The sequence below is a fragment of the Nothobranchius furzeri genome, chromosome 16 (assembly GCF_043380555.1).
Source record: "Nothobranchius furzeri strain GRZ-AD chromosome 16, NfurGRZ-RIMD1, whole genome shotgun sequence".
Classification (NCBI taxonomy): domain Eukaryota; kingdom Metazoa; phylum Chordata; class Actinopteri; order Cyprinodontiformes; family Nothobranchiidae; genus Nothobranchius; species Nothobranchius furzeri.
In genome coordinates this window covers 26,484,388-26,507,831 of record NC_091756.1, presented here as the reverse complement: position 1 = coordinate 26,507,831, position 23,444 = coordinate 26,484,388, and the positions used below count along the sequence as shown (strand labels likewise).

The 23,444-nt window shown below is 41.3% G+C and overlaps 2 protein-coding genes across 3 annotated transcripts in view; both read left to right on the top strand.

The window, feature by feature from the left end:
• Positions 1-8,692: 8,692 nt before the first annotated feature.
• Positions 8,693-19,849, top strand: ercc4 (excision repair cross-complementation group 4). Of its 2 annotated transcripts, none has more exons than XM_054749688.2 (10): positions 8,693-8,921; positions 11,137-11,317; positions 11,831-12,026; positions 12,174-12,381; positions 12,511-12,691; positions 12,775-12,906; positions 13,003-13,107; positions 17,619-18,276; positions 18,363-18,475; positions 18,889-19,849. In XM_054749688.2, exons 1-10 carry the CDS (start codon positions 8,784-8,786, stop codon positions 19,623-19,625), a joined length of 2,649 nt encoding a protein of 882 aa, XP_054605663.1. In that variant the 5' UTR covers positions 8,693-8,783; the 3' UTR covers positions 19,626-19,849. The 2 variants fall into 2 exon arrangements, with proteins under 2 accessions (XP_054605663.1, XP_015819178.1); XM_015963692.3 differs by lacking the exon at positions 8,693-8,921 and adding an exon at positions 9,851-10,880.
• A 375-nt stretch (positions 19,850-20,224) lies between these two features.
• mrtfba (myocardin related transcription factor Ba) overlaps positions 20,225-23,444 on the top strand; it is a 45,262-nt gene continuing 42,042 nt past the window's right edge. Inside the window, exon 1 of the mRNA XM_015963693.3 lies at positions 20,225-20,491. The gene's annotated coding sequence lies outside the window, so the exon portion shown is untranslated. The remainder of the gene's footprint in view (positions 20,492-23,444) is intronic.

Here is a 23,444-nt window from a genome sequence, read left to right as displayed (position 1 = left end):
AGTATAGCTACTTTAGCTTCAAGTGACAACAGACTCAAACAATCCTCTGGACAGATGCTTATATTGATCAAGATTTTGCCATTCTTATTGGACTGTGTTGTGGAGAAAAATCCATATATCCAGTTTATTTTGGATTTAATTGAAATTATTAAAATACTTTTTGCCCCAGTCTTGTCTTTACAAACTGTGTCCAATGTTAGGTATTTTTATTGATTCATCTTTGTTGTGAAATCTTTTGTTAAATGTGTTGGGGAAAAAACCTGACCTTACTTGTTTTTATGTTTGGGTGTTTTAGGAAACTCCTTTCTGCTTTAGGCATTTTGATCCAGTATCTGAAGTTTTCCTTTGTCCTGTGCATTCTAAGACCAAGGTGTTTTCCATTAGGTAAGGGCAAACTGGTCAGGTAGGAAAAGTAGCTCTAATCTAGAAACTTCTCTTCTGGTTATAGAATTTGTGGGTGTGCATTCTGTGATGTGTGGTTGGGTGTTTGTGCCAATAAATACTCGCTGCAGTTTCCAACTCGTTGTGAGAACAAATGACCGTCTTGTCTGGTGTTTGATTCTCACCCTTTGCAGAGTTTACACTTTGCAGAGCTTGTTGTCTGTTTAAGGTTTGTTACAATTGACTAAATTAAGAATCTAATCCCTCTGTGTGGGTGTTCTGACTCCCTTTCAGGTAATTTAAGTTTAAGGTAATATAAGAACAATAGTATAAATTAAAATACGCAACATAATAGTGAATACGGATAGATTAAAATTACCGAACATAGATTAAATTACCTAACATCCAAACTAAAACAGATGATAGAGAATCATCTTAAACAATTCAGGCAACTATTTCCTGAAAACAATGTAATCCCAAAGCAACATTACATGCTACATCTTCCTTCTCAGATTATTGCTCTGGGACCTGTAATACGGCATATGTGCATGAGATACGAGTCTAAACATAGCTTTTTTAAACAATGGTCGTCCAAATTAAATTTTAAGAATTTGTGCAAGTCTCTTGTAAACCACAATCAGCTGCTGGAGTGTTGTCAAAGTGAAACAGGAATTGAGCATCCAAATTTTTTTTACATGAAAAAGAACTAGGTCCTGTATCAGATGTATCTAATATTAATCATTTACAATCAAAGGTTGTGGATTTTTTTGGGGCATTGAAGATGCTGTACATCATGCTGTTAGAGTAAAGTGGCTTATTTCACATGGTAGCAAATACATCTGTGACAGATCCATGATCCTTATTTCAGCAAATGGTTTAATCCCTACCTTTGGACTTATAAAAAACATTTTTGTTGTTGATAGTGTGCTATATTGCTTTGAATACCAGGTGTATGAAACATTGGGTTTTAATAAAGAGTTTCTTGCCTATGAAGTTGCGATACCTAACCTTGCCCAAGCAACCGAACTGACTGATGTTGAAAACCTACTTGATTATACCTCATATTACACAGTCAATTTCAAAAACTGTGTCTATGTTATGATAAAATATAACCTTGAAGATGTCATTGCTTTAAAACTATAATAAATATGTTGATGGGACTGTGTTTTTCTTATTTAAGGAAAATCAAGTGAATGGTTCTTATTTTGAGAAAGATTTTTATTTGAAACGATAGCTGAAATTTTTTTTGCTTGAAATTAATGTAAAATGGTTAAATTTCAGATTTACAGACTACATAAGAATAAAAAGCAAAATTAGCTTAAAACAAAACTGATCTAACGCATTAGACTGGAAACTAGCTTGTAATGTTTAAAACAAGATTGAGAAGACAATTTGGCTAGATTAAAGACAACAAATCTTGTTAAGCTGCAAGTAATTTGCAGCTGGCAGAGGCAGAGATTTTTTCTATCGATACACGGAATTTACAGAATCATTTTAAAATTTTCATAGGGGAAGACTGCAGGAGGGAGCGGTAAAATACAGGGGGTCCCCAGCAAAAACAAGAAACATTACGTGTGTGATGAAACCCGCTGGTTTTCCATCAGGCACGCCCGGTGGCAGCTCCAACGACCCAGTGGCTGTTCTGGGTCAATGTTATCGAGCTCAGTCCGGCTCGGCCGTGAACGAGCCGAGGCGACGTCGTGCTCTGCTTACGAAGAAGTGTTATGTTCCCGCTTCAGAAGAAGCGTTCAACATGTTTTTATGCTTTCTCCGAGACATGTCACGTCGCTAAGTTGTTAGCGCCGCGCGCTAACACGTCAATAGTGCAGCGTAGCCTGCTGGAGGTTTTAAGGGTTCAGATGAAACACCCGACCACTCAGGCTGCTCACACATCGATCTTAAGATGTCGCTGTTGCACTCACGCCGTAATACAGTATTAGATGCAGTTAAAATCAGACATGAAAAAAATGAATACATTTTACATGAATAAGTGATGCTTAGTCTGGTGGGGGGAGGAAACCTGGCCTAATAAGCACTGGAGGAAACCCTGTCAAGATCGTCAACACTCGTTTATCTTAATGCTATTGAAACATGTAAACCAGAAAAGCATTATATCCACTGCTACCTTTCTAATTTTAAACTCAGTAACTTATGCTGTAACCAAGGGCGGAAATCCCATTTCAATTTTGGGGGGGACAATAAACAGTAAAACTTCAGAGAGTAATTTTTGGGGGGGACATGAAAAAAAATGCTCTCTACATACAACACTGTATGTCCTTATAAGAGACTGACCTGAGACTCTGTGCCTGTGTCTGAGAGGCTCTGGCTGCCTGTGCTCAAGTGACTGGACTTTGCTTATTGAAACCATTTAGAAACAATTTAGTAGGCATTTAATTTCTTTCTTATAGACGTCTATCAAAATGCAAGTTTCTACTTACTTGATGTTCTGGAGCATTAAAAAACGACCTGATGTCTGCCGTTTTTCATTTCTCTGCCATTTCAACTGACCTGCTCTGCTGACAGTTAAACAGCAACACACACACAGATGGGATATTGTCATTAGAACGGAGCTGGAGGATATTGATCAGCAATAATATCTTGCCAATTTTGTACATCTCCATAAGCATCCTTTCTTTTTGTTTTCATTTCAATAATAAGACTGTGGCCTAAAACGGAATAAGCAATTCAGAATAAAGATTTAAAAGTAGATCGTTAATAGTTGAAGCAGCATGTCCTGAAATGACATCGCTATTAGCTGACCAACAACTACACGTGTGGATGGATGCAAAGTAGGGCTGCACGATATTAGGAAAACCTGCGATATCCGATAACAGTGCTTAATATTGCGATATCGATATTACTCACGATAAATGAACAAATACTAAAGTATGCAGTGTTGATGTCGTCTGGCGTGTGACGTCTGCTCTGGGTTCAAAGCAAACATAAACTAATTCATGAATTCCATTACAACATAACATTCTTATTGCAAAAATATGCAGCTGCACCTGCTACTGTATTAGCAGCAAAACAACAAACTGCATGCATGCAGTTTCTCAGTGACTTTAAAACATCACCTCCACCATAAAACTTTTTCTGATGCTCCAAATACAGAAAAACATCCCTTACCAGGGTTTTTGAATAAATAAAATAAAATAAGAAAATAAGTTTAAATGTTAAATAATAGTTAACATCACTTAAATGCAACAGCAAATTCTCTCATTGCTACTGAACATTTTCTCCACTTATGTGGTTATGATATAAGGCTGTTGCTGTAATTGGGAAGTGAACTGTGCTGGGCCAAACTAGGAGAATATTAAGATTTTCTGAGGGAAAGAGAAAAACAATTGTCTCCCTTTCAGAAGAGTTTTTGTATTGATTTTAATTTGAACAAATGAAATAAATTTGAAAAAAAAGGAATGTTTATTACTGTTTTATTGTCTTTCAGTTTGTGAAAATAATAATAATAATAATAAATAAATAAATTTTCCACCCCTTACCTTTGGTGTTGAGGTTTAGATTGGAATCTTGGATACAAGTGACTGTTGGGTCTCTAGCCTCATCAGCCTTGGAGATTAGATGGGAGCTCCATCATCAAGAAGCACCTAGAACCAAGTCTCTGCTCCTCCTCGACAAAAAGAGCCCTGTTGATGGCTTCTGAAATTGTGAGTGCTTCTACATCTTCCTGCATTCTTTTTAAAAGCATTAATCGTAAACAACTTTACTTAAATATCACTTTAATTGTCAGTGTAAACAAGTACAAGTCCACTGTAAACAGCTGACCAGCTTTCTTGAAACATGCTAACAGTTGCATTAGCTCAACTTGAAATCAGCATGTGAAAAAGGGGTTTTGTGTCTGTTGGTATCAGTCTCGCTCTACGTTCCGCTGCTCATTCCTTATCTGTCAGCTCTGTGCTCTGTTTCTATTCCTCATCATTTTCACAAATGCTTCATCCCGTCCGTCTTTATCAGCATCTAATGTCACGGCGATTTGCTAAAGTGGATGTGACAGGCAGCCGTCGTTCTTCATTCCTCCTTCGCAGACATGCATTTGCTTCAGGAGGATTATTGGATCTTCTGGTTTTGCTTTATGTGTTGGACCATGAAGCACATATTCTTTCTTTTAAAGTGTGGGTCTGAAAAAGTGTAGGTCTCTTTTGCTTTTGGTCATCAGTTTTCATCTTATTAATAAAAATATGAATGTGTGTGTGTGTGCGTGCGTGTGTGTGTGTGGTTTCTGCTGCAGCAGCCATTATTTGTTTTTTAGTTTTGCTGAAAGTCATCTTGGTTTGCTTTTTTTTCCCGTGACCCCTCAGCGCTGAAAGGCTTTCAGTGAATCATCCTTTTCAGGTTTTAACCCTGAGTCAGTTGGTTTAACAGATGTGTAGAGCTTCTGGCCCAGTGTTTAAAAAAAAAACACTTACAGCTATATGTATAGATTATATCATTTAGAAATGGAGACCATTGCTTTTTGTTAGCTTACAAAAACATGCATCGGTGAAAAAAAACTTCACCCATAGCTATTTATGCAATTTTACCATTATTTCTATAATTTGACCCTTTTAGTTTAATCCTATTGTTGCATTATATCCATCTAATTAAATATCATTGCCCAATATTCCGTAAAAAAGTAAAAATTTGGCTTAAATAAATACTTTGATCATTTTAAAGTGTGTCTGCGCAAAAGTGAGAAATCTTTACCAACTTAGCCACTGTACATAGCTTCCCAAATTATTCAGTTTAGAGAAATACTGTTGGCATCTGAATGTATCCATATTAAATCAAATAAGATCAAACTTTTTTTTTTTTTTTTTCAGATATGCTAGGGCAAGGAAACACCATCAGAGGCGCCATCTGCCCCGGCAGCAGCAGGCCAACCGCAGCAGCCGAGGTACCAACACTGGGCGCAAAGAGGAGGGAGGGCATATACCCCACCTCCACCTAAGCACTGCCCTGAGAATACCAGGGCAGCAACAGTCGACCACGGCCCCCAAGGCAGAGGGCCTCCACGGAGGAAACACAGGAAGAAAGATTAATGTAAGACAAAATATAAAATAACAGGAGCTAATATAATAATAAATGTAAGTAAATAAATAATTAGATTCAATCCAATAAATATTAAAATAATATAGGTGTAAAATAAAATACTGGTAAAATGTAATCAGTTAAAATACCCATATATCATCTGAACCCGCTTGTCCATGCAAGGTTATGGGGGCTGGAGCCTATCTCCAGCAGTCAACGAGAAAACGGGTAGTGAAAATGTATGGTGTAGTCCCTGTACTTAGGACAGGCATTCCACAGGGTTGTATCCTGAGCCCCATCTATTGTACACTTTTCACAAAAAATTGTTCTGCTGGAAATTCTATCATCACATACATTTTAAAATGAGATCAGTACGTCTGTTGGTTTGATTTCCAGCAATGATGGTATCAAAATTGTTGAAAGGGTTGGTGAAGGACTTCTGAAGAAAAGTTCCTTTAAAGTTAGAATATGGAACATTTTAATAAAAAGCTATATTTTTAATAAATATTACTTCCACAGGACATTCAGAGGTGTGCAGAATGAATGTACAGTTTCTCCTTTTAAATCTATTTTAAAAAAGATAAATAATCAAATTTTTATTCTGTCGGGAACAACACTGATTTTGTTTACATCTACCAGCCACTAGAGGGCACCATTGCGCTAAAGAGTCCGCTCAACAAAGCGAGGTTGAGCAGGTGATTCTGATCCCAGAAGATGTTCTACCGGTAAATACCAGGGATGCAACGATACCCCTTTTTTCCAAACCAATACGATACAGATACTTGGATCTGAGTACTCGCTGATATCGATCGCCGATACTTCTACCACACAAAAAAGTGCTATGATTTGGAATACAGATTTTATTTTCTTCTCTGCTTTCAACAGGAAAAGACTGCGAGGTAGATAAAAAGTAAAATATATAAATATAAATAATCACAAAACTAGAATATTAGGTGAACAGTTACAGTGAAGCCATTTTCAAGCAACTGCATTGGTATCGGTTCCTGGTGTCGGTTAACTTTTACCAATACTGATACTGGAATCAGTATCGGCACCGATACCGAAGCCAGAATCGGTGCATCCATAGTAAATACTGTTGTAAAAACGTATTAGTAGAAATTAGTCCTTGTCCTGTACGATTTGTCTCTGAACATGGATCTGAAACGTGTCAGCAGTGAACCAACATCTCAACGGCTGGAAAATTAGTTCTGTTGTTGTAATACCACCTCTGAACACCAGAGTTTGCCAGATTGTCTGTGTTCCATAGTCAACCTTTGTGACATGTTTACCAGCAGGTCCAGAATCAGAGCAGTGAATAAATATTGATGAACCCCGCATCCAGCCCATTAAGCAGAATCAACACCAGCCTGAATAACAAGGCTGAGAAACAGCTTCTTTTTTTTACCCCAACCCTAACTTTTGGTAAGGTCTTACTCGAACACAAATCTACTGCTTGCTTGCAATGATTTAAGTATGTACTGCCCCCTATCGCCAGGGAAAATACACACAGTCACTTTAAGTAATACTTTAAATTCAGTGTTGGGAGTAACGCAGTACAAAAGTAATTAATTACTGTAATGCATTGCTTTTTGCTGTAATGTGGTAATGTAAGGCATTACAGGGAAAGAAAATGGTAATATTTACTCGGTACAATTGTCAGTAACGCGGTAATTACAATGCATTTTTAAACCCAGAATCAAGATGTGTTCCTTAAAAATTCAAATTGCGGGAAACCCGAAGAAAGATCCAGTGTCTGCATATATTACGTCATTTATGGACTCAGCTTTGCGGGCAGAGAGGACGCAGCGGTAACGGACCGCGGTCAAGTGAGCCGTCATTTGTGAGCCGCGGTCAAGCCAGCCGCATCTTATCCGCCGTGAACATTTCATTGCACGTTTACAACAGTCAACGGCTCAACTACTCCAGCTGCGTCCTGCACACGGCAGCTGTAACATTCACAAAATCGCTCCACTAAAACAAAATAATTCACTTGCGATCGTTCATATCAGCGCATATTCTCTGGTATTTTGTGCTTTTCTGACGTGCTTTGCCTCAGCTGAGTTCATAATCTGTGCCCCGGTGACTTCAACTCATTACTGCTGGAGCGCCGCGCATGTGAAGATCCCTTTGGCTGATAGTTAGAAAGTAGGAAATCTAGGAAACAGTTTTTTCTGGAAGACGGAGAAAACATGCAGCATGCAGAAAGGTTAGAGAGAGAAAGGGCAGGAAATTATTCAAATAAAATCAAGAAAACAAAACAAAGTGCTTGAAAAGAAAAAAAGTAGGTAGATTTATCCCCAATACACATTTTTACCAGTGAAAAGCAATAATATATAAGCATTTAATATTTATACATGTGATAGAATCAGATCACCCCAGAAGTCAGTCCCACATCCAGGGCTGTATCAAGGAATTTGGGGACCAAGGCAATATAGGCTTGGAGCCCCCACCACCTCACTCCCTGCTCAGTTAATATAAGATGGCAGCGTGCTGAGAGTACAATTTGTTGTTGCTTTTATTTAATAAACAATCATTTTAAAGCACTGTTATTACATCTGACTGTTTTTAACAGCAATCCTAGCTCAGACACCACATCACCTTCCACATATATGTCATGAGCTCACTGAGCGTCACATGACCAGATTCATATTGAAGTTGTATTGGTGAAAGTAACTTAGAGTAATGCAAAAGTAGTGTAATGCCTTACATTTTAAAATCAGTAATATTGTAATGTAATGAATTACTTTAAAATGAGGGTAAGAAGTAATAAATAATGCATTACAGTTTTGAAGTAACTTGCCCAACACTGTTTAAATTCTCCCAAGTTTTTAACTTGCTGTTAAACGACAATAATAGATTAATCTGATTCTCCAAACACAGCTCACCCTGACTGCAGGTACGACATTGACAGTGAATGACAGCTCTACACAACCCCATTAAAAAAACACCTGTCTTTTTGATGGACACCATGTTGCTCTGCATTACCATACCCAACTCTCCTGCTCAGACAAACCAACCTTTGGTAGTTTGGGGAGGATGACAACCTAATAAGAAGCACTGACAGCTGATTCATGGCCCACAATTAATATTCACCAGGGAAAGTGTGTCCTATAACCTCTGGAGGCTTTGAGTTTGGCCCTTAGTCCAGCACTTCAATTCACAACCCAAGCTTTCCCATCGTTTCCTAATAAGGACTGGAGGGATGGAGGAGCCTTCAGCTGTTTTTTCCTCCTCTGTGTCTCTCTCTCTCCTTTCCCTCCTACACTGCAGTCAGGCAGGCAGTGTTAAATATCTCATCTCGTTTTATTCTCCAGGCTGCCATCAATTTCAAGCTGTTCTCCTCTCATTTACAGCACCGCCACACCAACCATGAGATCAAGATGCACATCAGTTGCCAAACGAGCAGGTTCACTTGCCTTTCTTGGCACAAAGAGAAGCAGTTGCACGATATTCACGACAGTCCTTCACATCTGTCAGCCGACATAGCAATCCTGGAAACATTAGACTGTTTCCAACAAGTACGTTCATGGCTCATTTTGGATTTAATTTCATGAATAATTAAACAAATCTGAGTGTTGCATTTATCTTCCTTTCTGTGCCCCAGTGGCTTCATATCACCTTTTCATCATAGCTGCCTGCTTTTTGTTTTCATCCTGATTTAAGTTGCTGATTTTCTGTGACAAGTAGGGTAGGTCTCATTGGATGGTGGAGTGATGAAAACACAGTGCTCCACTGCTCTCTAAAGGCCAGTTGGTGGACTTGAATTTACAGCATATGTGCACTCAGCTGTTAATGTTTGCATGCTGTCTCAGCAGAAAGGTGTTTTCATCAGAGCCGTTTCTCACCTCCTGTTCGTTGATAATAAACTGAAGTCACTTGAAATGTAAATGTGTCATCAGGCAAGCCTTTTTGACAGAACAGATGTTGGAACAGATCTCTGTATTGGGTTTCAAATGTAAACAAATCAAATGTCCCTTTGTCATAATGGATTTAAATGTCTTGTTCCCCTGCAGCAGTGGCAGGTACTCACTATGGAGGTACTGGGTAAACAGAGGTGTGGACTCGAGTCACATGACTTGGACTGAGCTATTATTTTAATGACTTCTGACTTGACTTGATAAAATCTATAAAGACTTACGACTTGACTCGGACTTGAACGCCAATGACTTGTGACTTGAATCGACTATTTTTCATAAAATAATTTTTATTTGAATGCATTAATAGTTATTTCCCCAGTATACATAGGGAAAATGCGCAATCTAGTGGAAAACATTCAAAACTCAATATTGAGTCTGTAACTGCCCTGGGAACCCAGACAGAAAAACAATAATAATAATACATATATATATATATATATATATATATATATATATATATATAGGCGTCATAGAAAAAATTATTTGCATGGGAATCAATGGCGCAAAACATGCACTAAGGGCGGTAATGGTTCAAAATTATTTCAGTTTTTTCATTAAATGGAGTAGGGGAATTTTTCTAAATATTTTTGGTATTCCTCCAAAAAATACACATTCTCCTCAAAAAATAGATAAATTGCAGTAGCATAGCCAAATTATTCACAAAAATACACATCTGAGCAAAAATAATGCACTTAGTTCATATAAGGGTTAAACAATTCTGGAGCTTTTTGCCATCCATTGTCAAATTACAATTGTAGGTACTGTACAGTATTAGCTCACAGGAGACACGGCAACCCCACACTTACTGATGGTAAACAGTTGTTACAACCCTCCTTCCTTTGTTTTGAAAGGAGAAAGCCAGACAGTCCCCACAGCCAGTTGGATATGAAATATGTTTCAGCATAACCCTCCTTCCGAAATGAATAAAACATCAGACACTTTTAGGATTCTCTCACTGTAAAAGTCTCACTAAATTCTTACATACTGCACTTTTAAACGCTTTGAAAGTAAGGTAGTGTTTCCTACAAATCTTCCATAAATTTATAATTGTAGTATATGAATAGTAAAGTAGCAATATGAGCTGTATCGATACTATGCGCTCTCCTCTATGAATATGTGTGTAATAATAATACAAATCTTCAATCTTTTCAAACTGCAATGATTCCTCCTACCACCAGATGGTGATCTTCAGCACACTTTCCACCATTTTCACCTCCTTTGTTGAAATCGTAACCGGATGTGCAGTTTCAAAACAACAGAAGGTTTTGTGTGCTGTGGTTCCTTTCCAGTTCTTTCTTTTAAAATTTTCTAACAGACAGTAGTTGGAATGAGAGTTTATTTTGTCTCCTTAATATCCTTATAGCAGTTGTATTGATCTTCAGCATGGCGGGGGCGCTTCTGGACTTCGAGACCGAGATGTTTTTAAGTCTGTTCGGCTCCGACGGGCTGCTGGTGTTGGCTGAGGGTTTGGGCATAGACCGCATCCTGCTGCAGTTCATGAGGGTTTATTCGGAGAAGGGCAGCCTCGTTCTACTGCTCAACACAACCACACCTGAGCAGGTTGGGGCTTTTAGCTTAGCTTAGCTCACAGCTCCAATGGACACCGAATGATAACCGCGAAAAGTACCCAGATGTTCATTTTTTTTTTTGTTAGATCAGTCACGATTAATGCTGCTAAACCCCGTTTCCTGTCATTTTTGTGTTCCAGGAGTTGTGGAAGTGAACTGAAAATCTGATATGTTGAGGCTGGAAACGAGAAAATGTGCAGAAACCCTGAGTTTTCTACATAAATTAATGTTTTCTCTTCTCATATCAGGAGTATTTCACAGAGCAGCTGCGGGTGGAGGGGGTGACCCATCTGCCGAGGACAGTGACCAGTGACGTTCACAGTGCTGAACGTTATGACGTCTACACGGAGGGAGGGGTTCTGTTTGTCACCAGCAGAATCCTGGTGGTGGACTTCCTCACGGACCGCATCCCCGCTCACCTGATCTCAGGTCAGCTTCTGAGTGGTTTTACACAGCTCTGTGATGAAGTACTTGTACTCTTACAGATGTTCAACTTAAAAATGAGTGATGCACCAATATGAAATTTTTGGGCCGATATCCAATATTAAGATCACTGTTATGGCCGATAACCAATATTTGCCGATACCGATATACTGACATTAAAGGCTTCTAAACTCAGCAGATTTTGTATAGAATGAAAATGATTAAAGCTGAATTTGTTATTATGTACACACACATTTACGCTTCTGAGATTATTACAATCACTGTCACATGACTAAACGAATACACATCACCCCACCCCCACCCTCTGAAACAGGCAAACAAATGAAGACGAGATGGAAAAAATATAATTTGTTAATATCGGCCCAGTTTTATTTATCAGACCGAAACCGATATGTTAAAAAATGACTAACATTGGCCGATACCGATATTGATGCCGATGTATTTTCCATCCCTATTAAAAATAACAATAACGTTGAGTGCACCTTTCTTTCTATTCAGGCATTCTGGTGTACCGGGCTCATAAAATCATCGAGTCGTGTCAGGAGGCCTTCATCCTGCGTTTGTTCAGACAGAAGAACAAAACCGGCTTCATTAAAGCCTTCACTGACAAGGCCACAGCCTTCTCCTCTGGCTTCTGCCAGGTGGAGCGAGTCATGAGAAACCTCTTTGTCAAGAAGCTCTACTTGTGGCCCAGGTCCAGGAGAACAAACGCATGTTTACTGCACGAGACACCAGTTATCTCTTGTTTTTCTTATCTCTTTTAAACCTTCTCTCTCTCTCTCTCTCTCTCTCTCTCTCTCGCTCTCTCGCTCTCTCTCTCTCTCTGGATTTTGCCCAACAGGTTTCAAGCCTCTGTGAACACAGCCCTGGACAAACACAAGCCAGAAGTGGTGGAGCTGCATGTGTCCCTAACACCGGCGATGAGAGCCATCCAGAGCTCTATTCTGGACATCATGGCTGCCTGTTTAAAGGAGCTGAAGCAGTACAACCCTACTCTGGAGGCTGAGGACCTCTCACTGGAGAACACACTAGGAAATGGGTTTGAAAAGGTCTAAAAGAAAAACGTGACTCACCAATGGTGACGTTTAGCTTATAAAAAATGGTTATTTCTACTTAATGTGCTGTTACACTGCCTCTCTAATCAGATTCAAGTCTGACAAATGTTCTTTCCTGTTCAGACTATACGTCACTACCTAGATCCTCTGTGGCATCAGCTAGGAGCAAAGACCAAAGGTCTTGTTCAGGACCTCAAGGTTCTCCGAGTTCTCCTGCTCTACCTCACTCAGTATGACTGTGTCACCTTCCTCAATCTGCTGGAGTCTCTGCGCTCCAGTCAGAAGATCTTCGGCTCAAATTCAGGTGAACTGTTACCGAAATGAATACGGCTTGAAAAATATGTCAAATTTGAAACTGATTTAGTTGTTTCATAACTGACCTGTTAGGTTGGCTGTTCCTGGACTCGAGCACCTCCATGTTTGTTAACGCCCGCAGCAGAGTGTACCGGTTTCCTGAGAACAGAAAGAAACTCAAAGCAGGAGAAGAGGCAGAGAAGCAGAAGTCGTCCACCGCCTCAGGTAAGCTGAATATGTCATGGAGCCGCTCGCTCGTTAGACCAGACGTCTGCACTAAAGGTGTGCGTGTGTGTGTGTGTGTGTGCGTGTGGCTTCCAGAGGTGAAGAGGGAGCTGGTTCTGGAGAAGAGTCCGAAGTGGCAGGCTTTGTCTGAGGTTCTGGAGGAGATTGAGAAGGAGAACACGAACTCTCAACATGAACTGGGTCAGGGTCCATCATGCATGTCAACATCACATCACACCATCTACTGTATGAAAATAAACAGTGATTAAGCTTTTTTAATTGAAAATGTATTTTTATAGCAAGGAATGATACAGAATGATCTTTTTTATTGTTACTATGAAGAAATTTAAAAACCAAGTTCACTGAGAAACGTGTTTTACTTGTTCTTTTTAGAATATACTGTCAGGTCCACAAATATTGGGACATCGACACAATGCTAACATTTTTGGCTCTATACACCACCACAGTGGATATCAAATGAAACGAACAAGATGTGCTTTAACTGCAGACCCTCATCTTTTATTTGAGGGTATTTACATCCAAACAGGTGAATGATGTAGGAATTACAACGGTTTGCATATGTGCCTCCCACTTGTTAAGGGACCAAAAGTAATGGGACAGAATAAGAACCATAAATTACAGCCTGAAGTCTGGAACACAGACATCACCAGATGTTGGGTTTCATCCCTGGTGATGCTCTGCCAGGTCTCTACTGCAACAGTCTTCAGTTCCTGCTTGTTGCTGGGACATTTCCCTTCAGTTTTGTCTTCAGCAAGTGAAATGCATGCTCAAGCTAGTTTAGAAGATGCTCTCTGAAGAGCAGAGTCTTCAGGAGTTTCTTGAAAATTGAAAAGGAAGCCACTGTTCTGGTAGTGCTTGGAAGGTCATTCCACATTTGTGGAACGATGCATGAGAAGAGTCTGGATTGTCCTGAGCGTGGTGTAGGCACTGCTAGCCGACGATCCTGTGATGACCGGAGCGGCCGGGCTGAGACGTAAGCCTTTGCAAGAGGATTCAGGTAGATGGGAGCCGTACCATCTCGGACTTTGTATGCTAGTGTTAGCAATTTGATGCGTGCTGCTAGCGGTAGCCAGTGGAGCTCAGTGAACAGAGGGGTGACGTGTGCTCTTTTTGGCTGATTGAAGACCAGACGCGCCGCTGCGTTCTGGACCATTTGAAGAGGTCTCACAGTACAGGCTGGAAGACCAGTTAGAAGGGCATTGCAGTAATCGAGGTGGGAGATGACAGTAGATTGCACCAGGAGCTGGGTGGCATGTTGTGTTAGGTATGGTCTGATCTTTCGTATGTTATACAGCGCAAAGCGGCATGAACGAGCAACAGAGGCAACATGATCTTTAAATGTCGGGTGTTCATCAATCACAACACCCAGATTTCGAACTGCCTTTGAAGGAGCCAGAGATAGGAAGTCATTTTGGATTGAGATATTGTGCTGTATGGATGGTTTTGCTGGGATGACAAGTGATTCCGTTTTAGAGAGGTTGAGTTGGAGATGGTGGGATTTCATCCATTTTGATATGTCAGAGAGACAGTTTGATATTCGTGCAGAGACAGTTTGGTCGTCCGGTGGAAATGACAGATAGATCTGGGTGTCGTCTATATAGCAGTGGTAGGAGAAGCCATGTGATCGAATGATCTCGCCCAGTGAGGTGGTGTATTTGGCAAAGAGAAGAGGTCCTAGTACAGAGCCCTGGGGGACTCCTGTGGCAAGATGGTGCACGGTAGAGGATTGTCCAAGCCAAGATACACTGAATGATCGTCCTGTGAGGTACGATTCAAACCAGGCGTGTGCTTTCTCTGTGATGCCCATGCTAGAGAGTGTGGACAAAAGGAAGCCATGGTTGACAGTGTCACATCCAGCCGATAAGTCGAGCAGGATAAGCACTGAGGATTTGGCAGTCGCTCTAGCTTCTTTTATGGATTCCGTCACTGCTAACAGAGCAGTTTCAGTGGAGTGGCCTTTTTTGAACACAGATTGGTAAGGGTCAAGCAGACAGTTTTGAGAAAGGTATTCTGTGATCTGCTTGAAAGCCACCCTTTCAATGATTTTATATGTTTATATGTTTTGTCTTAATATGTTTTTATTCATTTAGCAGACGCTTTTATCCAAAGCGACTTACAATTTATAACTTATAGGGCATGTTGTGATCTGTGGGGGAAACCGGAGTACTCGGAGGAAACCCGCGCATGCATGGGGAGAACACTTAACTCCACACAGAAAGGCCGCAGCCGAGCCGGGTTTCGAACCTGCAATCTTCGTGCTGCGAGGCAACAGTGCTAGCCACTTCGCCACCATGCAGCCCATTTTGGACAGAAAAGGGAGGAGAGAGATAGGTCTTTAGTTCTACACATGATTTGGAGGAAAATATGTTTTTTAGCAGCGGTTTAACCTGAGCGTGCTTGAGAGAGGTGGGAAATGTACCGGATGTCAGTGAAGCGTTGATCACATGTGTGACTGCTGCGGCTACAGTAGGAGCAATAGCTTGGAGCAGCTTAGTCGCAATGGGGTCAAGTGGGCATGTAGTAGGGCGGCTGCACGTGAGAAGCTTGGACACACAGTTCTCAGTGAGAGGGGAAAAAGAGGAAAATGAAGCAGTAGGGCTTGAGATGGTTGGGCTAGAAGGAGTTTGTGGTAGCGAATGTTCAAGAGTGGCCAGTTGAGTAAACTGTTTGCTTATAGCTGCCACTTTGTCAGTGAAGAAAGATGCAAAGGTGTCAGCTGATAGGTTGTTGGTAGGAGGTGGAGAAGGAGGGTTGAGCAGAGTTTTGAATGTCGAAAATAGTTTCTGAGAGTCAGCAGAGCTGAGAATTTTGTCAGTGTAGAAAGCTTTCTTTGCATCAGTGATGCTGGCAGAGAATGAGGACAGTAATTCATGAAATTTCAATTGATCACAAGGATCTTTTGTTTTGCGCCATTTCCATTCCGCAGCTCTAAGATTGGTGCATAGAGACCGGAGGGTATCATTTAGCCAAGGGTGAGACTGATGATCTAGCAGGTCTAGTGGCTAAAGGGCACAAGTTGTTAAGACAAGTTGATCTTGGTCTCATCTGTCCATTGGATGTTGTTCCAGAACTGTGAAACTCTCATCTGGCCTTCCTGTTTTGGGGGCTCACCAATGGTTCTTGTTGTTTTGGCCACGCCTAATGTTTTTGCTATGTCTCTGATCGGTTTCTTTTGCTTTTTCAGCCTAATGATGGCTTGCTTCACTGATAGTGACAGCTCTTTGGATCTCATCTTGACAGTTGACAGCAACAGATTCCAAATGCAAATAGCACACTTGAAATGAACTCTGGACCTTTTATCTGCTCATTGTGATTGGGATAATGAGGGAATAACACCCACCTGGCCATGGAACAGCTGAGAAGCCAATTGTCCCATTACTTTTGGTCCCTTAACAAGTGGGAGGCACATATGCAAACTGTTGTAATTCCTACACTGTTCACCTCATTTGGATGTGAATACCCTCAAATAAAAGCTGACAGTCTGCAGTTAAAGCACATCTTGTTCATTTCATTCGATATCCACTGTGGTGGTGTATAGAGCCAAAAAATGTTAGCATTGTGTCGATGTCCCAATATTTATGGGCCTGACTGCAATCGGTCACTCTGAATGTAAACATAGTTTTCTACCCTTATTTCCTGAATTAACCGCCAAAATAAACAGACTGGGAAACACTTGGGTGAGAAAAAAACCACTCAGATCTACGTCACACCTATCTCAGCTCACGGCGGGGAAGACTGATGTTGGTTTAGCATGCGGGAGAGCGTAGAGCACGACTCGGCTGGGAGAAGCTAACTGTCATCACACATTTGATTATGAACCATTATAAATGAGAAACGGTAAAGGTGTGGCGAAGGATGTTTCTGAATTTCAGGAAAGTACCACCCTCTCCACGTTTTGACAAAAATGTGCATGAGAGAGGACGCCCAGTTATCCTCGTGCACGCTCTTTTTCACGAGTAGCTGCCGGCCTTGCAGCTAACATCTAGCAGTAATCTGAAATGAATTTGTCCAAATAGCATTTAGAACTTTAGCTTAGCTGTCGAGCAGAAAACCGGCAACAGCGGTGTCTGTGGCGAGCCTAGCCTTCGCTTTTCGCAGGAAGTAAAAACTACCCAGCAACGAGCACGGACGATGACGGCATTGCATGAATGGTTCACCAGAATGATTGGCAGTTATGCGGACCAATGGTTCAGATGATCCACCCAGAAGAAAAGATCCTCCTCTATACCTTTAACACGAGTTTCATGTGCTGGTTAATCCACTTCCAGTGTTGAGTTTCCACTGTAAAAACAAAGTTCTAAATGTTTAAAAATGTTCCTGGTTGGTTGGAAGTGTTCTATCCATTAGATGGGACTTTAGGAGTGAGGCTGGGGCTTAAAGTTTTATTCATCTCTTGGAAAAGCATCTGGAGACATTCATGTTCTGGATGCTTAGATCAGAGTGATCCTAACAAAACATCTCTTACCTGGCTCATGAGGCCGGGCTTTGCTTTTTAAACAGTAGGTCTGGATTGTTATCGATAGAAAAGGTGAGCAGTAATGTTCTTGTGTCCATCATGCATGAACAGCTGGGTCGCTTTGAAATAAACTCGGTTTTATTATCACCACAGCTGATGGACTTGTTCATCACTGAAAACAGATTCATGAATCTGTCACTCACTGTGTGTGCGTGTGCGTCTGCCTTTACCACAGGTCGTGTGCTCATCTGTGCCAGTGATGATCGGACTTGCGCCCAGCTGCAGCAGTACATCAGACACGGCTCCGACTGGCTGCTGACTAGACTGTACAGCCGCACCATCGCTAAACAGGACTCTGCTGTAGCTGCTGCCCTCGAGCTGGAATCACGCAAGAAGGGAAAAGGCTGGGTCAACAACGGAGCCAAGGGCAAGCAGCCTGCAAAGAAAAAACACACAAAAGACAAGAGCCGACCTTCTCTGACCCTCACCCAGATGATGGGGAAGAAGGAGGCGGATGAGGCGGCAGCAGTGGGCAGCAGCGAAGATGAGGACAATCTGATGGAGGGCGATGGTGGCAAGGAAGAACAGCTGAAGTTGGATCTGTCATCAGACGCGTATTATGGCATCCTTAAGGAGCCACTGATGGTCATCCACCCTCTGAAGGGCTGCACCGACCCCCACAGTTTGACCCGAGTGCTGCAGGAGGTGGAGCCCAGCTTCGTGGTGCTGTACGATGCAGAAATGAGTTTTGTTCGCCAGCTGGAGATCTACAAAGCTAATCGACCCGGAAAGCCCCTTAGAGTTTACTTCCTCATCTACGGAGGCTCCACAGAAGAACAGAAATATCTGACGGCTCTGTCCAAGGAAAAGAAAGCATTCGAACACCTCATCAGGTGTGAATCCTGCCTCCTCCTGGAGCTTTGAGCTAATGTTGCTTGTGTTTGTTACGTTAATGTTGGCTGTTGTGTGTCGTATACAGAGAAAAGGCGACTATGGTCATCCCAGAGGAGAGGGAAGGACGAGAAGACACCAACCTAGACCTCGCCAGAAACTTGGAGCCTGCTAATGCCACAACCAACACCCGTAAAGCAGGTGTGTGTTTTTGTTTTCTTTAGACTTTCCTGCTGTAGACGAGTTAAGAGGCGACTGTCATTAGTCAGGGCATTTTTATTTGAATTGTTCTTTGTCCAGGGTGGAATTAAAATGAGTGATGTTCCAATCACATTGTTTTCATCCACCCAACAATGAATATTGATCTAGAGGAACTTGTTGAAATTAAAGTTGAAGTAACGACTTCAGAATGTTCAGGAACAACCAATAAGGATAAAAGCTAGTGCTAGCTGTGTGTTGTATCTTCATTTTCATCTGGGCAAAGCTAAAATGAATATGCCGTTCACACCTATGACGAGTGGATGTAAAACTCTGACTCAAATAGCTTTGACATTCACCAAAACCTTTATCATGTTTAATTCATGGTTTATTTCCATTTCCTGTCCGATCATCAGGAGGCCAGGGTCAGCCCAAAGAGCCCTCACGAGTCATCGTAGATATGCGTGAGTTCCGCAGCGAACTGCCGTCCTTGCTCCACCGCCGTGGGCTGGACATTGAGCCTGTCACCCTCGAAGTGGGCGACTACATCCTGACACCAGATACCTGCGTCGAGCGAAAGAGTGTCAGCGACCTGATTGGCTCGCTGCAGAGTGGTCGTCTTTACACCCAGTGCCTCGCCATGACTCGCTACTACAGAAAACCAGTCCTCCTCATCGAGTTTGACCCGGCGAAACCGTTTTCCCTGATGGCTCGCTCGGATTTCCGGTTCGAGATTTCATCGAATGACATTTCTTCCAAACTGACATTACTCACATTGCACTTCCCCCGCCTTCGGATTCTCTGGTGCCCCTCCCCTCACGCCACTGCTGAGCTCTTCCTGGAGCTGAAGCAGGGCCGCCATGAGCCTGATGCTTCTGCAGCTCAGGCGGTCACAGCTGAGTCAGACACAGTCGTTGAATCAGCTGACCTTTACAACCCTGGCCCGTATGACTTCCTGTTGAAAATGCCAGGAGTGAATCCCAAAAACTACAGAGCTCTAATAAAAAATGCAGACAGCCTAGCAGAGGTAGCCAGACTCAGCCAGGAAAAGCTGGCAGAAATCCTCGGCAGTGCTAGCAATGCTAAGATGCTGTATGAATTTTTGCGTAATGTTGCTGATGTCCCTGCTCCAGTACAGAAGACCAAACGTTAATGAATCATTTATTGTTTAATATTTTGTTGGACATTAAACAGTATTTTTAAAATGAAGTGATGCTGGTTTATATGTTGATGATTTTGACGCATAATTTTGGTGTCATCTTTTTTCATTAGAATAGATTGTATGTGTGTGTGTGTGTTTTTGTTTTTTTACTTATTTGAAACTTTAGAAAAAATGCAAATTTAGATTTTGGTAATAAAATATATTTTTAAATGAAAGTTGACATGCATTTTTAAGTTCCTATGTGGTGGAGATATGTTGGTTTTGTCTTTATTCATTCTTTGTATCAACCTTTATTAAATCATTAACTTTGCAACTACATTAGAACTGTACGATTAGATCATTCGCTATGGACCTATGTATAAGGGGACTCCTCGGTTAGATAAATAATAATTGCCATGAAATATGTTGGCACTAGTATTTCTTCAGACCACAAAGTAATTTAGCCCAACCATTACACCAACTCAAACTTTAAAAAGCTGATGTTTTCATATATATAATGATTTATTCCATTTGATTATATTAAAGTAGGAATACGATTGTTTATTCTTTTTTATTTCGGATTTTTTTTTTTTTTACTTAGAATAATAATATTGGGTATTGTTGTTGATTATATGGTACAAAGGTCTGCCTGAGGCTTTTTGCTCTCCGCCACTCTCCCAAACACTTCCTGTCTGGCGGCGTCATTACGTCACCCTGCATCCCGAATGAAGGTGGACCACTCGCAGCCATTTTACTCAGCGAAATAAACTTCAGTCTCCAGCCAGACGGACAGTGGTGGCCAACATTCCTCACCTTGCGTCAGTGGATATCTGGTCGTGTAGCTCGGATGGATTCTGGCTTCGAGGCTTCGCTGTTCGGTAAGAGCAGGGACGAGGGGCGGCGCGGTCTTGTTTTTAGCTTTAGCCTGCCTCGGCTTAAACAAGCTAACTTTAGGATGTGAGGAGGGTGATTTGAATACTGTGACACAGCAAGACGCGTCCCGGTCAGACTAAACATGGAAGCCCACACAAGTGTCTCTGGCTGTTCTATAGTTCTTGCTTTGTTTCTGTACATGACAACCACGGAAGCGACTCATCATTACTCTTTCATTCACCTGTCAGATTTTTGTAGCTAGCCAGCGTTAGCTTATCCCACATCAACCCGCCTTAAAGCCGTACCTTTAGAACGCCCACTAAGCTACTAAAATGTAGCATCAACCCAGTTGTTGTATTGCAATATGTGTCTAATATTTCCATTGACCTTGTTAATGTCTGTTACGTTGGTTAGACAACTCTAAAATATTTCAGCAAGTCACGCTGCATGTTTGCCATCAAAAAGGCATATTTCTGTTACTTAATGCATGTGAGTCTATTGAAGTGTGCAAAGCTAGTGTTGTAACAGGCCCAATGTTGTTTTCATGGCCCACGCAGACTGTCAGTTTGATCCAGATGCTGACTGTCTGCGCTTGTTACTGAAAAGCGTGGAAAATCCGCGTTGACCTGAACGCCACACAAGCAAGCCATTGGGAAAAGCTAAAAGCTTTGGTTTCTTTTTCTTCGTTGGTTCAAGTTAGCAGGAAGCCTTAGCCAAACAAATAAGAACAAAAACACTTTTCACCAGTGGTCAAATGTGCCTGGTGTGGTTAATAATTTCTTATTGTGACAGAGGCAGAGAGGAAGGAAACTGTTCTTGTCTGGGGACAGCAGAGTTTTGACTACCAATTAACCACAGGGATGACATCATTTCTGCCTTATTTTCGATAAAAGCACTGTTTTTGACTAGAACCTGCTCTGTTTAAGGCCTGGAAACATATCTATTTTCACATAATTTGTTGGAAACACGTTATCACAGTTTAACTAGACATAAAACTCATTTGAATAGTCTGAAGGCGAAACTCAAGGTTCAACAGGCGATACTTGCCTGACAGCACAGCCTGAGTTATATAAATGACATTCAAAACAGATCAGACAGCATACCTGTTGGAATATTACGAGTCCACGTCAATGGGCTGAACGTGATAAGGGAAAAACAAAAACAATGTAATTGACATAAGATGTTTATTATTGACATTTTTGGCACATTCTGGTGCGAGCATGCTCTTATTTTACACCCCTGCTCTCTTTCTGAAGGCTAGTCTCACAATTTGGGAGTCAGTCCTAGTAATGATAGAACAAAGGCAAACAACACCGATGGCTTGTGGCAAATGGCAAAAATGTCTTATTTGCAAAATGTTACCTCCCCACATTCTCTGTGGTGTGGCATGTAGCTAAATGTTTAGTTATATTGTTCAACATTTTCATTTCTAAGTTTTGACACATCCTGCTGGGCCATTCAGGTTTCCATAGTTGCTCTTCACTACTTTTATAGCAGTGCTGTGTGTCCAGTGTTTCCCTTACAGAGGCGTAGCCGTGGCGGCCCGCCACGGCTGAAATCCCAGCGCCACGCCTACAAGATAGATTTTTAATTTTTTTTATTTTGTGCCGTTTCCCAAAGAAGCAGCGGGAACTACTTTGTTGTTGCTTGTTATCACAGCTGGCAGGCAGCACGGAGGAGGCAGGGCAAGGTGGTTACAGCTAGGGATGAGCCGGATAAGCATTTTTGACGAATACGAGCGTGAAACGAGTAAAACTCGTAAATATCTGTAATCGTGCTGAAGGAAAATCCTCATCGGGTAACTGACTGTCTTCACGCTCTGTGATTGGCCAGTCACATAGAGCGCCCGCCCCTCCCTACACACAAAACTGGAGCCGGGAGCTCAGTCCGTCCGGACCATACACGCACACACACACACACACAGTAACGGATCTCTCTGTGCTTGCTTCACCGTTGCTCACGTTTCTTCAGTGCTCCCTAGGTTTTCTTCAGCTCGCCTCTTTTTCGTTTGAATTTTTAAAGTTGCTTTTTTCGTAACGTACGTGGTGCATTTGACAAGACAGAGCTGAAAATGGCTCGTACATGCATCAGTCACGGCCTGCGCTCGGGTCGGGGTTTTTTTTTTTAACTCCCTCTTTCTCTCTCACACACACCTCAATCAACATTGTTGTTTAACTGTGTGTGGGAAAAATGCCAACAACGTTAGGAAAATATCAGTTTAATCAAATTAAAATAAAAAGTTGTGTCTGGTTCTAGTATTTCATATTTCCTAGTTCCTACTGAGAGTTCAGATGTGTTAATTCATACACTTAAATATTAATGTTCTGATTTTACTGAAAAACTTTTTCTGTAATAGTTCCTTTGCTATTGTGATCAAAACTATTTAATCTAAATTCTGAGGCTGCTCTGTAAATAGTTTTCAAATAAACAATAGTTTATAAATAAACAACTTCTGATCAATCCATGTCAATTTAAGATTTAAAATAATGTATTGATGTAAACCACACCCACTAATTTCCAAATAATAAGGTGCATTCATCTGTGTATTTCCTTTGATCCGCATTAGTGATATTTTCAGCACCAGAACAATGAAGCAAAGAAACAGATTCCTGAGTTTGTTAGTAATTTTATTTATTAGGTGCATCTGACCTGTTCTATTTTTCTCTGAAATCAGATCAAATCAGTGCTTCTATGGGTTGTCTCCTCTCTGCACTAGAGAAATGCACTTTATTATAATGTTCACTGTAATGCATCTTGATGTTCTTAACAAATAAATTAAATCAAAGGTATTGGTCAATAATGCCAAATATGTAAATTTGTGTTTCAGTCATTTTTAGACTGGCTTAAAAATACTTCATTAAGTCTACTAAGCAGGGGTGTAGAACATGTTTAATAGGGCCAGCCCAGTAATGATCTTGGACCAAAATACAGGGGGCAGAAAGTCAAATACAGGGGGGG

Bases quoted from the DNA above. Each gene is read 5' to 3' on its own strand.
- ercc4 (XM_015963692.3), top strand. From the start codon at position 10,704: ATGGCGGGGGCGCTTCTGGACTTCGAGACCGAGATGTTTTTAAGTCTG. The intron at 10,881-11,136 runs GTTGGGGCTTTT...TTCTCATATCAG, and splicing joins ACACAACCACACCTGAGCAG to GAGTATTTCACAGAGCAGCT. The intron at 12,382-12,510 runs GTCTAAAAGAAA...TTTCCTGTTCAG, and splicing joins TAGGAAATGGGTTTGAAAAG to ACTATACGTCACTACCTAGA.